This window comes from Alternaria viburni (assembly GCF_023758015.1).
Source record: "Alternaria viburni strain BMP 2772 chromosome Unknown scaffold_3, whole genome shotgun sequence".
Lineage (NCBI taxonomy): Eukaryota > Fungi > Ascomycota > Dothideomycetes > Pleosporales > Pleosporaceae > Alternaria > Alternaria viburni.
In genome coordinates, this window is record NW_026055772.1 from 1,788,125 (window position 1) to 1,803,895 (window position 15,771).

Consider the following 15,771-nt stretch of genomic DNA (forward strand, 5'->3'; position numbering starts at 1 on the left):
GAATAACCGCCCGGGCAGTGCCGTGCGCGTGAATGTCTGGAGCTGATGCTGACTACACGTCGAAGATGGCAGAAGGCAACAAGACTTTCCCGAAGTGTCTAGCAAGCGAGGCTGCAGGTGGGCGAGGACTAGGTCGGCGTTTGAAGAGGGCAGAGTGGGATGGCGGGCCGGTGCAAATTACAATTACCGTGGGGATGCGTCAGGCAGATGGGGGCGTCGACGTCCGTTGTTGGTTTCTGTCGCAGAAAGTGAGCCAAGCGGCTCCTCCGGCCCCGAAATCACGTGTTGCCGGCATATCGGCAGCCGCTGCACACCACGCTGCACCGCAAGGCTCAACCTTGAACAGCCTGGAAGAAGGTGCAGCGCGATGCACAGGCGTCACCGGTGATGAGTTTTCTCTCATCGCGTCAGCCCTCACAGTCCATCCAGGTAGCCTTGGAAACATTGCAAGACTTCTCCGGCGACCTGTCCTAGCGTATCCGGTGATCCCTGCACGCTGCCCCTCCATCCGTACTGCGTAATGCTGTGTTAAGGCTGAGACGGAGGGGCTTCACAAGCAGCCGCATTTGACCGCGACGCCGTTGGGACTGTTGCTTGCCAGCTTGCGTCGCTAGTTTGCTGGGATAAAATCGACATCAATAGTGAATGTACACCGAGTCGTGATAGCCATAGCATCTGCAAACACATGCGCAACCCACCCGTGTCTAGCCCGCTCATTAGACGGCGGCTTTCTAATCATGCGCTGTGATGTTCAGCAATCATGTCGGCAGCGGTGCAAACGTTTTACAAGACGGAATTGGCAACAGTGGCTTGTATGACATACCTTACCGCCGCGGCCGAAGCTATTCTCCGTCAACAGCGTGATGCTGGGATATGGTGGTGGGACGTGCCATTGATGCAATAGTAGTGTGCCCCGCTTGTTCCAAAGACTTTCCGCGTACATATCTTGACGACCCCCACCAGACTTCTTCTTCCTTCTCTTGACCATCTCCCGCTTTATAAGCCTCAATTGCCCTCGTATTGCACGCCCGGTCGCTGCAATTCTACCCCGCCATCACTTTCTCATCCACCCACCTACACCCACACGAGAACGCAATCATGTCTTCTGAGCCCGTCGGAGATTTCGGCCTCATCGGCCTGGCCGTAAGTACTCCATGCTCCGATCGCGTTCACGGCGAGTGCAGCAGAAAGTGCGCGTCGTCGTACTTTCCTGCCAGCCATTGAGTCCAGAGCGCGAATTATCCGGGGACATTCACGTCCAACGCATCAAGGCCAGCCATGCTGACCATACATATAGGTCATGGGCCAGAACTTGATCCTCAACGCGTAAGTCACTACCAACGTCATAACCCACCAAACCAGTACTAACATCAAGCAGTGCTGACCACGGCTTCACCGTTGTTGCTTTCAACCGAACGTAAGCGCCTCGATACACCGCGCCTCCAATATACACTGACAGGCAGATAGCGTTGCCAAGGTCGACCGTTTCTTGAACGATGAGGCCAAGGGCAAGTCCATTGTCGGCGCCCACTCCATCAAGGAGTTCGTCTCCAAGCTCAAGAAGCCCCGCCGCATGATGATGCTCGTCATGGCTGGTAAGCCCGTTGACGACTTCATCGAGCTCCTCCTCGAGGGAGGTGCCGAGGAGGGCGACATCATCATCGACGGTGGTAACTCCCACTACCCCGACACCAACCGCCGCACAAACTACCTCAAGTCCAAGGGTATCCGATTCGTCGGAACTGGTGTCTCTGGAGGAGAGGAGGGTGCCCGCTACGGTCCTTCCATCATGCCCGGTGGTAACGAGGAGGCCTGGCCATACATCAAGGTAGGAATGCGCGAAGAGATGAACAGGACAAAGCTAACAATAACCAGGATGTCCTCCAGTCCATCTCCGCAAAGTCCGACGGCGAGGCCTGCTGCCAATGGGTTGGTGACGAGGGTGCCGGTCACTACGTCAAGATGGTCCACAACGGTATTGAGTACGGTGACATGCAGTTGATCTGCGAGGTGAGACGAGACGATCATACAGAAAGAAAGAGGCGACTGACAGAAACAGGCCTACGACATCATGAAGCGCGGTCTCGGCATGAGCAACAAGGAGATTGGCGACGTTTTCACACAATGGAACAAGGGCGTTCTCGACTCATTCCTGATCGAGATTACCCGTGACATCATGTACAAGAACGACGACGATGGTGTTGCCATCGTTGAGAAGATCATGGACTCTGCTGGTCAGAAGGGTACCGGAAAGTGGACCGCCATCAACGCGCTCGACCTCGGTATGCCCGTTACCCTGATCGGAGAGGCCGTCTTCGCCCGTTGCCTGAGTTCGCTCAAGCAGGAGCGTGGCCGTGCCGCCGGTCTTTTGGACGGCCCCACCCCCAGCTTCTCTGGCGACCGCCAGGCCTTCATCGACAACCTCGAGCAGGCTCTTTACGCGTCCAAGATCATCTCGTACGCCCAGGGATTCATGCTGATCCAGAACGCCGCCAAGGAGTACAAGTGGAAGCTGAACAAGCCCGAGATTGCCCTCATGTGGCGCGGTGGATGCATCATCCGTTCCGTCTTCTTGAAGGAGATCACCAAGGCTTACCGCCAGAACCCCGAGCTCGAGAACTTGCTGTTCGACGACTTCTTCAGCAAGGCTATCCACAAGGCCCAGTCCGGATGGAGAGACACTGTTTCCAAGGGTGCTCTCTGGGGTATCCCCACCCCTGCTTTCAGCACCGCCCTCAGCTTCTACGACGGATACCGCGCCAAGGACCTGCCCGCCAACCTGTTGCAGGCGCAGCGTGACTACTTCGGTGCCCACACCTTCAGGATCAAGCCCGAGTTCGCCAACGAGACCTACAAGGAGGGCCAGGACATCCACGTCAACTGGACCGGAAGGGGTGGTAACATCTCTGCTTCTGTAAGTTTCTCGCCCATTGTTCATTTAGAAGACACTAACAGCTTGCCAGACCTACAACGCTTAAAAAGGGGATATCCATTGCTTGCTAGACGGGAGCAGAGGGCTGCCCCGAGTTCATGTTTTATGACGAACGTGAAAACTGAGATACCTCGAATCTAGAATGAATATAACGATTCGCATGTCCAATGTTTGCATGTGCTGGTGAATGTTTGAAGCTCAGCTTGACCGCTGTGTTGTTACTCGTACGCTAGCTGCAGTTAGCGTTGATCGTCGCGTACCTCCAGGTAGACCCTTGACGAGCCACCCCACTATGAATTGAACATTGTTACGAGGTCGCACGCGCATCGGCTTCCCAGCAATCAGGATACACTCGGGACGGAAGCGTCTCCAAGGCCTACACTATATACCTTCTATAATTGGCCCAGCGGCAAGCGCCCTGCGTAAAGGCTTGGCATCGCGACCACGGAAAGTTGCAGCGCATCACGACAACACCAACCCACCCGCCTCGAGCTCCGCCAGCTCCGCCACGCCAGCGCTGCCCCACGACCCGGTTGCGCGTGCGTCGTCGCGTTTTCATTTCTTTCATTCCTTTGGATTGTATATTCACTGCTTGTATGAGTCTCTGGCGTTAGGTCCTCCGTCGTAGAATCTGGGCAGGGACTAGGTGCTGACGAGACCCAATTGTAGCGGAGCAACACGTTAGCCTCCGCCGCCCGTAATACCCAAGTCGCCTAGACAAAGGCACACAAGAGCAGGACCGTCATGGCGGACAACAAGCGCAATAGCGTTGCGGGCAAGGTTGCGACTCCGAACCTAAAAGCCGGCCCTGGATCGAACAAAGATGTCATTGGCGCGGACTCCGATCTGTACAAGGCTGTTGGGTCACGGTACGTTCCGCTCGTCGAAATGGTATCACGGCTGGGGTGGTAGCTGACAGTTCCCAGCATCAAAGTCACATGTGCCCCTGGCAAGAACGTCCTCGAGGGCACCCTCTTCACGGCCTGCAACCTCACCCATGCCATAGCCATCAACACCGCGCCCGCTCCACCGAACCCCTCCCCCGCCTCCTTATTCAGCCAGCCCGGCGACTACCACATCATCCCATTCGCACACATTGAGTCCTTCGAGATCATCGGCACAGGAGAGCGGGCACCTGAATCCGCAGCAGGGTTCGATGGCGCACTCCCCAGCATCTCCAAGGTGGATCTGGCCGCGCTACAAGCCCGCGAAGACCAAACCATCCGCGAGATGAAGAAGAAGGATATGCAGAAGGGCAAGGGTGTTAGTGCCGAAGCACAGGAGTTGTTCGATGCTATATCGAGGACGTGAGTCATATCAGATCTGGCAGAGACAGCATATCAGGGCTAACATACGAACCACAGTCTACCAACTCGGTGGGCAGATACGCAGATTGTCGTCAACGACTCCGTCCTTATTCAGGCCCCGTACACGCTCGACAGCATCAAAGCACCCGCCGACAAGCACCAGGCTAAGGCTCACGTTCGCAAGGTCGTCGAAGCCTTCTACCAGCGTAAGAAGGGCGCTTCTGCGGGTGGGGCGGCTCGCGCTCCGGTCGCTGTGCCCAATGCCCCTCGGAAGGGAGGTTAGAACTCGGCCAGCCCAGGGCTTTGGCGACGGACAACTTGATGTAAACCTTGACCCGCAGAGCCCCATGTCGCTGGCTGGAGGGTTTCAACTTGTTGGTAGTGGGGGGTATGAAACATGAAAGAGATGTGTAATGATGGTAGCAGTCATGCATCTTATGAGAGGGTGCTGAATGGTAGATGTGCTATACAGTATGCCACAACAGGCATTTCAGAAATTCACAAAATGTTCAAAAGCCACGGCTTTTTGCGCCGTGTGATGTAGGTGCGATAACTTAGCTTCACGTCTACGACAGGATCCCGACGGTCGCCCGAGCACGGGAATCCAGGATAATGGTGAGTACAGAAGTTTGCAGATAATGGAACCACACGTCAAACAGCAGGCTGCAGCTGAAAGCCTCTTTCTCATGCTGTTGGCAATTGGGATGCTCTTGTACCTCATCGCTAGGTTATAACACCAGCTTTATTCCGACGCACCTGTTCAACTCGCATGTTTCACAACGAGCAAGATGGATCCCTTGAGCATCGCAACGAATGTGGTAAGTTTAGCAAAACCGGGGCCTATTTGAAGCTGTCAAGCTAACCATACTTTTAGCTCCGAATCATTACGACTTTCCTCGGAGCTGCCAAAGGCCTGAACGACATACGGAACAAATGGAAGCACGCGCCCGTTACCGCGCGATTCCTCTGTTCCCAGCTCAAACTCAATGGGACCTTACTATCGCGGCTGCAGGCACTACTTCTGGACGAAACGAATGCTGTGCACGCGGACCCAGACTTGGTCGATACGCTCGATACGACTCTGATAGGCTCTCTCGTGCTGGGGGTATGCCTCGGGAAGTACGTGTCGAAGATCATGAAGGGCGTCCATGGCGATGGTAGCATGAGCTCGAAAGCCAAATTCAGGACTCTGTGGAATGAGGATGAAGTCAAGGACTTTTTGGAACGACTGCATCAACAGTATTCTGCGATCAACATGTTGATCGGCCCGCTGAACAGGTGAGTGAAGACAAAGTCTCCATATAGCGTACAGCTACAGCCATGAATGGCGGACTGACTTTAGCAGGGATTCTTCGACTGAGAGAAAGAAACCCCTTCAGGAAAAAGAACAAAGCAAGACGATGACAACAATGAACGAACACACCCAAAATATGCGAAAGGCTTATGCCCTCACAGTGGCGGAGTCCACATTCAAAACCGAAGATTCCCCTAGTAGTCACTTGAGCAATCTCTCCACCCTTGTCGATCCTACTGACGGCTCTTCCGAACAACACTTCGAATCTGTCCTCTCGAACTCCAGAGTATACAAAAAAGCTTCCAACGCAGCTATGAGACAGCGGCCGAATACCGATTTCGACAATGCAAGCATGAGGACTAATCATTCTACAACCGCAACGATTGGCAACCCGGACTTCATTAACGATCCCTCAAACACGGAAGAAGACTCAGCTACTACAAGGCCTATAATCGTTCATATCTGTGATCCTGTTCATAGGGCGAGCAGAAATCTCAACGTTGCAGGCGTAACGGGTATTTGTACCGAAAGCTATCCTACCCAAGAGCCCGGGAAGTTGAGTTACAAGCCACACGATCGGATACAGAATTTACGGAAGGTAGATGCGGCGTGGTGGTACGGCACTACTGAACCTCCAGAAAATGTGCCTGAAAACCGTGGGATAATTCTTCGTCGAGACTTCTACCCTATCTACAGACTTAACGAATGGAAACATGCATACACCGGTAGGAGCATGGGCACCGAAGCCGTTGGCGACTGTTGGTTGCGCTATGAAGAGGGAGATCGAGTGGAATTCAATGTAAGTACATGAAACCCTGTACCCATCACTTTGAGCTAACAAAGCAGCGAATATACCATAACTTCATATGGGTCGTCAGAGTATGTAGGAATTCGGACCATCACGCTGGGTCAAACGACATAGACTCACGGTGTCATAACGCGTCAACAGAGGGACAAATGCTAGTTGATACCATTGTGCTGAGTGACGAGATCCGCGAACAGATCGATGTGCTTTTAGCACATTGTGCTTGTCCTCTTACGCGTCTCGTTGGCTTAGAAGGACGTGAACGGTCGAAAGAGATTATAAAGATGGTGAACGAGAATGGCTGGCCCGAAACCGAGCAGAAAATTATAGCGGATTGCAAGAGCTTTAGGGAACTACAAGAAGCGGCAGAGTTATATAGGATGTGTGGATAATAGGGCTGGGACCTACAATGAGTCACGCGTGTGTGGATAGATATGGCAGAAAGGTAGATAATAAATACGTGGCAGGATACGGGTTTAATTCGCAGGGTAAAAAGTACGCGAAGCCCACCACGCTGCCTTGTGCTAATATACAAAACGCCTCAACACATGCTGTAGTCCCCAAACCCCCCTCCCCCCAACCTCACCGCTCTCAACCCCTCCACTCAAGCGCATCCTTCTCCAACACCGCATGCCTCATCCGAAGCAAGTCCACCCGGCTGGTGTACGTCAGGCGCCCCTCTGCCTTCCACCTCGTGTTGTACGGGATCTGGTACGTATCCAGGACATCGACAAACGCACCAGCCCTGGGCTCATACGCCCCCGCCGTCTGGTCCACCTCCAGATTCATCTCCTTGGGCCCCATGCCCCATCCGTAAGAGACATCGTTCTTCCCGCGGAAATTGGCTCCAACGACGTACGTGCTGCGCGCACGAAGCGACTCCATCTTGTTGGTGAGGCCGTTGCCTCCGGCGGTTGTGATGGGCATGCCGATCATGCAGTCGTCCATCTTCTTGACGATGATGAACGGATAGACCTTGATGACGATCTGGCCGTACTGCGACGGGACGAACCAGTCGCGCGAGGTGGCTGCCATGCGGGGGAGTGGCGCCCATCCGATGTCGCCTACGCTGATGGCGGCGATGGCGGTGGCGTCGAGGCGCCATGGGTGCTCGGGCCCGTGTGGTGGTGGTGGTGGTGAAGGCGAATCTTTGTCGACCTCCATCTCGTCCTCCTTCACCTCTCCCTCCTCCATCTCCTCTCCTCCCTCTTCTCCCTTCTCCTCGTCCTCCAACCCCAAAACCTCACCATCCCATCTCTCCAAAAACGCTTCAAATCGCTGCACGCAAAGCAACAACTCACCGGAAATCGTCTCCTCGTCGGCCGTAGCCTCTTCTCCTTGTAGTGCCCGAAGGCGGTTCTGATGTGCCTCTATGGCGAGGACTTCCATGGCGATGTCGCGCCCGAGGTTGATGGTGGTGAGGGAAGGCATGGCGGGCCATGCCGGCGACGTTGCCGTGAAGGCGAGGAGTGTGGTGGTGGTGTGGGTCGTCATGGTGACTATGTGGTTAGTTACGGGAAGGGAGAGGAGGGGTTGGGGGTGATGTAGGATGTAGAGGCATTGTTGCGGAGTGGGAAGGGAGATACTGGGGGTAGTTTAGGCGGTAGGGAGAGCTATGAGAGACGGGAATTGAGGTGCTGAAGTGCCTGTAGAAGGGAACGGCGTTGATGCGGAGTGGGAAGTGCCATGCTGGGGATAACGTAGGCAGTAGGAAGTGAGCTGCAGCAACGTATGAAGCTGCCGAAACCTATGTAGCTCGCAAAGCCATTGATTCCGTAACAAAAAGAGAGGATACTTACGAGTGTAGTCAGTGTGTGTTGCTGAAGAATCTCAAAAATCGGCGGCATCAAAACTTTTGTTATGGGCGTCCTGGGTGCAAACGCTCGCTGCTGTCTTGGCGGTGAAAAGTGCGGCTCACTGCTCACGTTCACCGCGAGTTCGGCAGAGAGCGAGGAGCGAGAAGCTGGATGTGAGAGCGGAAGTGAGCGTGACGGCAATATCGGAGTTGGAATTCGTATGGGATATGCAAGGAATGAGGTTGACGGCTATGTGGGAGATGGGATTTGTACGTAGTGAGGGCAGTGCGTGATGTAGGCGTATTATGGCATTAAGATGCGATGGATACTAGTGGCATGACATTAATTTAGGCATAGTATGGCATTAAAAAGTTGGAGATATCTGCTACAGAACTTGATGTCGTATGCATGACTCTCTGGTTCTGTACACTACAGCAGCATACAGAAGAACGAAGTCTCCGTCTGCACAAGCTTTTCAAACCGCAGATATATACTGCCCTTTCACTTTCACCGCCCTTTTCCGCTTGACCTAGCAGCGAACTCAGCATACTGGACAGGATTGTAATGTCCGAATGGGAATGTCTGAAGATGGAGAGATGGCCACTGTTGTCACTATGTCTGTAACCGATGTCGAGCCAAACTACATATATAATAGCCTCTCATCTCACGGTTATGATTCAGACAAACGCTCACTTCCACTCAACCCCCCAAGTAACCTCCCCCTTCCTAAACGGCACGACCTCACACTCGCCCCCACCCTCCTTCCTCAACACATCCACCACCGTCTCCTTCCCCTTCCTCAGTACAATCCTCTCCGTCCTCTCATCCACAATCTGATAAAAACCCCTCCCCCACCCCCCAAAGAACCCCTCCAGCACCTCCTTCGTCACCTCCTCCTCCCCAATAACCCCCCTCTTCACCCCCACCTCCAACGCATCAAGCACATACCCCACCGCATACGGCTGCGTAAAAACCCCCGCAGCAACCTTATCCTCCCCCCTCTTCTTCCCCCTCGGATGCGGCGCCGAGTCCGTCCCCAGAAAAAACTTCCCATTCCCCTGCACCACCGCGCGGAGCAACGCATCCCTATCCTCGGGCGTCTTGGCAACAGGCTTGCAGAAACAAAATGGGTCGCCTGCCCAATCATCGATGATGAGGCTGAGGTGGTGCGCGGTGATTGTGCCGCTGACGGAGGGGCCGCAGGAGCGGACGGCGGAGAGGGCGGCGGATGTGCTGCAGTGCTCGAGAATTATGCGGAGGGTGGGGAATTTGGCGTGCAGGGAGAGGAAGGTGGGGAGGAAGGCGGGTTCGGCGTTGAGGATGGTTATGGCGCCTGTTTTACTGTCCTTTGTGGTGGTGAGGTGCGCGGAGGATGGGGTCGAGGGGACTTCGCCGTGGAGGTTTAGGACCATGTTCTGTTTCTCCATTTCGGCGAAGACGGGGTAGAAGGTTTCGTAGTCGAGAACACCGGATGAGGAATTCTGCGTGGGGTTAGGATGGCTGTCGTACTTGCAGTCTTGATCTTTCCTTTTACTCGATCCATCTTATTGTCTGTGTGGCTTGGAGGATTGTCGGGTAGGACTTCACTTACCGTAGTAACTCCAGCGGGATACGACTTGACACCCGTAATCCCCGCTTTCTTCGCTTCACGAATAACCTCCGGCGTGATATCCTCGTGGAGATACAGCGACATGACGTAATCCACATTCGGCTCAATAGCACGGAGTCTGTCGCGGTACTCGAGGCATTGCTTCACGGATATAATAGGCGGGACCAGGTTCGGCTGTAATAGTGATATAACGGGTTAGAGAAACGTGACTGAAATGTTGCGAGATTCGTAAATCGGCAACAGCACATGAACAGAAAGAGAGGAAGAAGGCGAGCAAGATTGACGATAGTAACAAGAATTAAATGACCGACATCTTGAATGAGAAATGGACGGTATCAAACTCACCATAACATACACCTGATTCACACCACCCTTCCGAATCGTAGGCGTAACAAGCTGCGACATCTCGCCATCTCTCAGATGCACATGAGCATCATATGCCGCCGGCAGCTCAATCTCGGTCAACTCCGTAAACTTCATCTCTGGTGTCCGATGACTATGAAATCGTGGAGTGAGTCGTTGCTGTTGTTGTTACCCCCAAAAAAAGTTGTCCCGCATTTTATGCGAGATCGGGCACCCGTGGCGCAAATAGAGCCGCACTAGTCCGGATGTGGAAGGGCATCATCAAACGTGCAGATAAACGTACAGATGAACACGGATGTGCTGGATGCGGGTGTTTCCATCGTCAAACCAAGACCTACATGTGATCGAACCACCTTGTTACACAGCCCCCCACCTGAGTGACTTTAACCCGGACTAGAAGAGCATCACGAAGCTTCCGCAAGTATAGTGAAACAAGCGGTGAAATCTTGTGCGATTGCGGCACCTCTACTATCGTAACGAACTGTCGCTTTCCCGTAACACCAAGGCGGTCTCCTTCTGACAACATCTATCCTCAATCTTACAACTCACTGTGCCCCTCCCTCTCAGCATCCTTCTCCTCCTTCTCCCTCCTCTGCTCCTCCTCCTGCACATCCACCACCCCCTCCCCCTTCGCATTTTCATCCCTCTCCTCCCCCTTAACCCTCCTCGCCAACCCCGCAATCTCCTCATCGTAAATATTCCACTCAGGAACCTGCCTGCGTGCCCGATCCAACTTCGGCTCCTTAGTCTGCGGATTATTACAAAGATCAATCGTCTTCGCCTTGTGCAAATCCTCATCACTACACCAAGTCTCGCACCACAGCCACTCCTGGGGTAAACTGTGGATGGGGAGGTTGAACTGCATGTTATTGGGTAGGTCTTGGTCGAGGTTGGAGAGGGAGTTTGGGTCGGCGGAGAGGGCGTGGTATTGCTGGCGGAGGCGGTCGCCGGCGGCGAGTTGGCGGAAGCGGGTTAGGTCTACGACGTACAGCGCGGAGATGTGGTAGGGGCGACCGCGCAGGAAGTTAGCCCAGTAGCCTGTTTTCCAGAAACGGAATCCTTCCATTTCGGTGCGCGAGTCGCCCATGGGGGTGAAGCCGTAGGGTGCGCCTTCGAGGTCGTGTTGCACGAGTTCGTACATGTCTGTTCGCACGATTTGGTCGGCGTCGACGAAGATGACTTTTTCGAGGTCGAGCGGGAAGAGGACGTCGAGGAAGAGGATTTTGTAGCCCCAGATCTCGCGCTGCTTTTCGGTTTGGCCGCGCAGCCAGTGCGGCCATTTGTAGGTGACCATTTCGTATTCGAAGCCGTACTCGGCGGCGATGTGCGGGAGGAAGGATTTGAAGCTGGGAGATAGGAATTGCTCGATGAACCAGAATTTGACGGTGTGTTTGGTGTGCTTCATGACAGATACCATCATGATGTTCAGCATACGCTCGTACAAGTGGCCTGAAGCGACTGAGAAAATGTTGATGTCTGCTTGTGTGCCCTTCTTCGCCGCTTTGCCTCCGGAGAACAAGTCAGCGCCCTTCTGCAGGACCTTCTCAGAGTCAAAGTTGAGACCAATCTTGCCGAGGAACTTATTGACCTTCTGCGCGCTCTTTCCAACCAGCTCAGAGGCGAGCGACTCTTCAGGAGCAAGCACATCGGTCTCTTCTTGACCTGGCTTTCGCGATAGTCGAGGGAATATCGTTGCTCCTTGGAAGCTCATGAGAGCAATCTCGGTAGTCTCATCACCAGGCACAGGTGCCCAACTGATAGGACCCGCACTATCAAGGCTGAAAACTTCCTGAGAGCGGCCGCTCTTCAGCTGGATGTTGTAAAAGCCAGGAGTGGCCTTGAACTGGAAGTAGCCGAGATTAGCCATGATGATCGTATCCGCGAAATGAGGATCCCGCTCGGTGGCAAGGACAACTTCAGCACCACGCGGTGGCTGACCACCATTCGTAGTGTCACGAGAGTGGCCCTCGATAAGGATGTTTTCCAATTCATAGACAGCGGTGACATCGGCACCAGCAGGAATGGTACTAAGCTTGATGTTGTCGAGATCATATACAGACTCTTTCGGGGCAACCAGCCAAGAGGGTGGCACATCCATGCCAAGGTTCAGCAAAGCCTCCTTGGGAATGCCATAAAAGTGGGTTCCAAGGCTTCCGATGGATCCATCGGCGACGAAGGACGGTCGGGCTTCGAGGACGTATCTGTAGAAACGTTTAACAGGAAGCTCTTGAAGCATCTGCTTGGGGTTGAGAAAAAGCTTGAGGTGTGTGCCCTCCATGTCGCTGAGTACTTTGAGGATTGGTACCCATTTCTGTGCCAGCTCTGTAGCTGGGTCAATCGAAGCCACAATCTGAAAGACAGCCTTGTCTTCGTCACCCCGGATGATAGCGGTGTGCTTGGCAGTCCAGTTGTTGTATGTGCTCATCCTCAGGGTTGATGCAGTCTCGAAAATGCCTTCTGGGACGTCCGACACGGTGGAAAGTGCGACCAGCGACTGGATTTTCGCAACATCTATAGGAGATGCGATCTTTTCCATGAGATCAAGATCGGCAAGCGCTTTGTTCAACGGCTCAACGCGTTTGACCTGCTCATAAGTGACAAAAGTTTCCACGTCATCGTATGAGAATCCGTAATCTTCTGGGATGGGTCCCACGAAGCGTCCATTGACGAGCATGCCGTTCTGTCCCGGCTTCAGACCGAACGCGTCGTAGATTGGCTCAGCGACCTTCCAGAATGAAGTGGAGTTGGCGGGAGTTGGTCCGTAGTTGGCATCCCGGTTCATGATCTCGGAGAGGGCTTCGGTTGTAAGCCTACGGTCAGACTTGATGTAAGTTTCTAGAAGATCTTCCGAGGCGTTCGACTGCTCCGCACCGGCTTTCGGGTTGTGAATGAGGACAGCCTCTACGTTGGGGTTTGCCTCACGGAAATCTGCTAGTGCTTTCAGAAGAGCGAAACCAGCCTCCGAATCGAAGTCTGCCACGAGCGTGACGTGAATCCAGTCACCCTTGCTAGCAGACTCAGATGTCTGGATCCGCGGCATCTTGTTGTAAGCCTCACCGTGCGTCTCCTCAAACTCAGCCATGTTGATGAGCGTGATGTTCTTCTCGTTCTCCGGGATGATGAGAGGATTGCGCTTAGCAGCAGCTGAGGCCAAGAAATGTTGCGGAACCCAGCTATCGCTGTTGAAGTTACCGTTGAAGACTGCTTGTTGGATCTGACGAAGATCCATGCCGACTCTTTGGCTGAGTGTTCCGAGCCACTCTTCAGTAGCTGGAATAGGAACACCGTTAACGAAGACGGGGGCTTTGGGGCCTTCTGCTGCTAGTCGCTTCAGGTACTGTTTGGCGCCTGTGATGCGCTGATCTAACGTCTCTGACTTCAGTACATCATCAAACACCAGAGCCTCCTTTCCTTCGAGGAGCGCTGTTTTCTTGACTGTCGCATCGAAAGTGGCTTGATCTGCGTGCGCCAACTTCTTGCCATCCGCCAACTGTTTTGCGTCAGCGCAACATATGACTTCATAAGAGATTTCAACACTTACTACTTGGAGGTATTCGATCACAGCAGGCAGTCCATACGCGTCATGCAGATAGTAAACTACCTTGGCCTGCTCAAGAGCACCAGATGTAGCGGTCTGAGGAACAATACCCCAGCGCAGCGGGATACCACGCCTGATGAGACTGAGGATAGTCTCAAGCATGGTCGTGACATCCTCGGACGAAGTCAAGTCGACAGCGACGATGGCGTTGTGAATGTCTCTGCGGCAAGATGGAAGTTGGCCAGGGTATGTTCTTTGCAGCAACTGTAGTTACGATCAGCTCACGATCAATGACATGGATAGTTGTACGCACAGCCCTAAGTTCACTCGGCCACCCTTCATACATCGGATCGTTTTCGATGTCGTTCAGCCACAGGATGACGTTGCCTCCCTCAGTAGCATCTCTGAAGTCGTAACGTTGAGGTTCAGCATCCGCCTGGGTCTGGGCGATAGAGTCATGCGACAATAGTGAGATGACTTCAGAACCGCTTAGACCCTGACTGCGTATCCCGTTGATCAGCTTACGTTCACGTCGCAAGTGAGCCAACAGCGAGAACGGGTTCACATCGCGGGCTGGGATCTGTACACCGTTGATCCAGATGACATTGTACCCGGTAGGGAGGAGTTGCTCGCGGTTCTTCAGATGTTCTTCCAGGAAGTCTTCCGACGCGTTGTGGGCTGCGATGATGGACGAGTACTTCGGAAAGTCTTGCACGAGCTTCATGAGGGTATCCATGGGTTGTTCGCTTTGGGTGACAAAGCTGGCAGCCTTCAGTCCAAGGTCAGATACCTCGTCCTTGGACAAGGGCTTGAGGTCTGCGACATCTTCATCGTCGTCTAGGCCGGTGCCCATTGGCTTTTGAGAAGCACTCTTGTCTCCCTGTTCAGCCTGCCTGTCGTCTATGACAATGTAGTCGGTCCGCTTCAGTTGTAGCTCGACACCGTATCCGTTCACTACCAGCGGCGTTGTTGGGGCCTTCAAAGAAGGCTTGTGCCGGACACGGTACGAAGTCTTTCCTTGCTTGGCCGTATCGCTAAGTGTCTTGTGCCATTTCTTGAATCGAGGAGCGGTGATATCGGCGTACAGAATCGCAGGTAGAGCCGAGCTGTTGCCAAGCATACGGTCGAAGGGTAATTGGTATGTCCTGTTGCTTTCTCAGTATCTGCCCATAAGCCAAGCCCTTTGTACGTACCGCTCGCTCTCAATGTCTCCGAACGGCTCGTCTAGGTGTACGGAGCAGTATTGCTTCCCATGAAACGATGCCCAAATCTCGCATTTCTCGTTCTGCTCCGCCTTCAGTGAAGGCTCTACCGATGTGTTGTAGAATTGGTAATGTGCTTCTATCCGCGGCGCAGCTGACCGGATTGAAAGAGCGAGATCGAAGGAAGCGAGGGCTTCAGGCTGGGTGATGTGTCCGTCGCTTTTCAGGAGGTGCACAAAGGCTGTATACAGCGCCTGCTCTGTCGTCTTCTCGTCGAAGTAGCCCTCGGATACGCGGTCGAGGATGGGGTAGTATGCCGTCGCATTCTCTTCTGCAGCGGTTTCTCTGGGAGGGGTTAGTCGCAGCTCTTGCTTTTGGCACACCCGAAGCTTACAATAACTCTACTAGGTATGGCGCTGGATTGAAAGAAGCCAGAAGAGCGACACTGACACCTGGACGAGCCGCATGCGCGCCAATGTGCCTGAAAGCGCTGAGCACTAAGAGAGCTTTCGCGCTCAGCATAGAGGCTGAAGCTCGCATCGTGTAAACTCTGCCCCAAGCCCTCAAGGAATCGTGGTGGCGTGTAGCAATGACGAGCGATAGTCGTGATGTTTCGAAAGTTCAACTCCCGATCTCAAGAAGTTGCAACGTGTAGCATAACGTCCAGATTGTATTGGTCAGGGAATGTGGCCTGAATCTAGCCACGTGATATGGTATGATTCAACGCATTGGAAGTTCGCAAGGAAATTAAAAGCAGTGGTCGCGTACAGTACGAGAATTATTGCTCCTCTGTCGCGTCCCCTCCAGCATCTGGAGCTCCAAGTGTCAGGTACCAGATCCCTGCAGCCATGATGGCGCTAACGCGATAAGGCCGCGGCTCCCTTATCGCGTCAGTCCCGCCGCCGAACCTCCGTCTGCCATCATA

General features: G+C 53.8%; 6 protein-coding genes across 6 annotated transcripts; 3 read left to right on the plus strand and 3 right to left on the minus strand.

Annotated features, from left to right (window-relative positions):
- Positions 1-1,098: 1,098 nt before the first annotated feature.
- GND1 (phosphogluconate dehydrogenase (decarboxylating) gnd1) lies at positions 1,099-2,978 on the plus strand (the record flags this gene model as incomplete). Its single annotated transcript, XM_049351125.1, has 7 exons — positions 1,099-1,143; positions 1,298-1,326; positions 1,379-1,417; positions 1,468-1,828; positions 1,876-2,010; positions 2,060-2,914; positions 2,964-2,978. The coding sequence occupies 7 exons, from the start codon at positions 1,099-1,101 to the stop codon at positions 2,976-2,978; spliced, it is 1,479 nt and encodes a 492-aa protein (XP_049214964.1).
- Positions 2,979-3,676: 698 nt separating this feature from the next.
- On the plus strand, positions 3,677-4,522 carry J4E79_002226 (uncharacterized protein; the record flags this gene model as incomplete). The annotated part of the gene is made up of 3 exons (XM_049351126.1): positions 3,677-3,801; positions 3,859-4,239; positions 4,297-4,522. The coding sequence occupies 3 exons, from the start codon at positions 3,677-3,679 to the stop codon at positions 4,520-4,522; spliced, it is 732 nt and encodes a 243-aa protein (XP_049214965.1).
- Positions 4,523-5,027: 505 nt separating this feature from the next.
- On the plus strand, positions 5,028-5,521 carry J4E79_002227 (uncharacterized protein; the record flags this gene model as incomplete). Its single annotated transcript, XM_049351127.1, has 2 exons — positions 5,028-5,057; positions 5,114-5,521. The coding sequence occupies 2 exons, from the start codon at positions 5,028-5,030 to the stop codon at positions 5,519-5,521; spliced, it is 438 nt and encodes a 145-aa protein (XP_049214966.1).
- Positions 5,522-6,929: 1,408 nt separating this feature from the next.
- On the minus strand, positions 6,930-7,769 carry J4E79_002228 (uncharacterized protein; the record flags this gene model as incomplete). The annotated part of the gene is made up of 1 exon (XM_049351128.1): positions 6,930-7,769. One exon carries the CDS (start codon positions 7,767-7,769, stop codon positions 6,930-6,932), a length of 840 nt encoding a protein of 279 aa, XP_049214967.1.
- Positions 7,770-8,823: 1,054 nt separating this feature from the next.
- On the minus strand, positions 8,824-10,223 carry J4E79_002229 (uncharacterized protein; the record flags this gene model as incomplete). Its single annotated transcript, XM_049351129.1, has 3 exons — positions 8,824-9,615; positions 9,726-9,917; positions 10,089-10,223. The coding sequence occupies 3 exons, from the start codon at positions 10,221-10,223 to the stop codon at positions 8,824-8,826; spliced, it is 1,119 nt and encodes a 372-aa protein (XP_049214968.1).
- A 421-nt stretch (positions 10,224-10,644) lies between these two features.
- J4E79_002230 (uncharacterized protein) lies at positions 10,645-15,368 on the minus strand (the record flags this gene model as incomplete). The annotated part of the gene is made up of 5 exons (XM_049351130.1): positions 10,645-13,596; positions 13,648-13,908; positions 13,958-14,789; positions 14,838-15,191; positions 15,241-15,368. The coding sequence occupies 5 exons, from the start codon at positions 15,366-15,368 to the stop codon at positions 10,645-10,647; spliced, it is 4,527 nt and encodes a 1,508-aa protein (XP_049214969.1).
- Between the last annotated feature and the right edge of the window lie 403 nt (positions 15,369-15,771).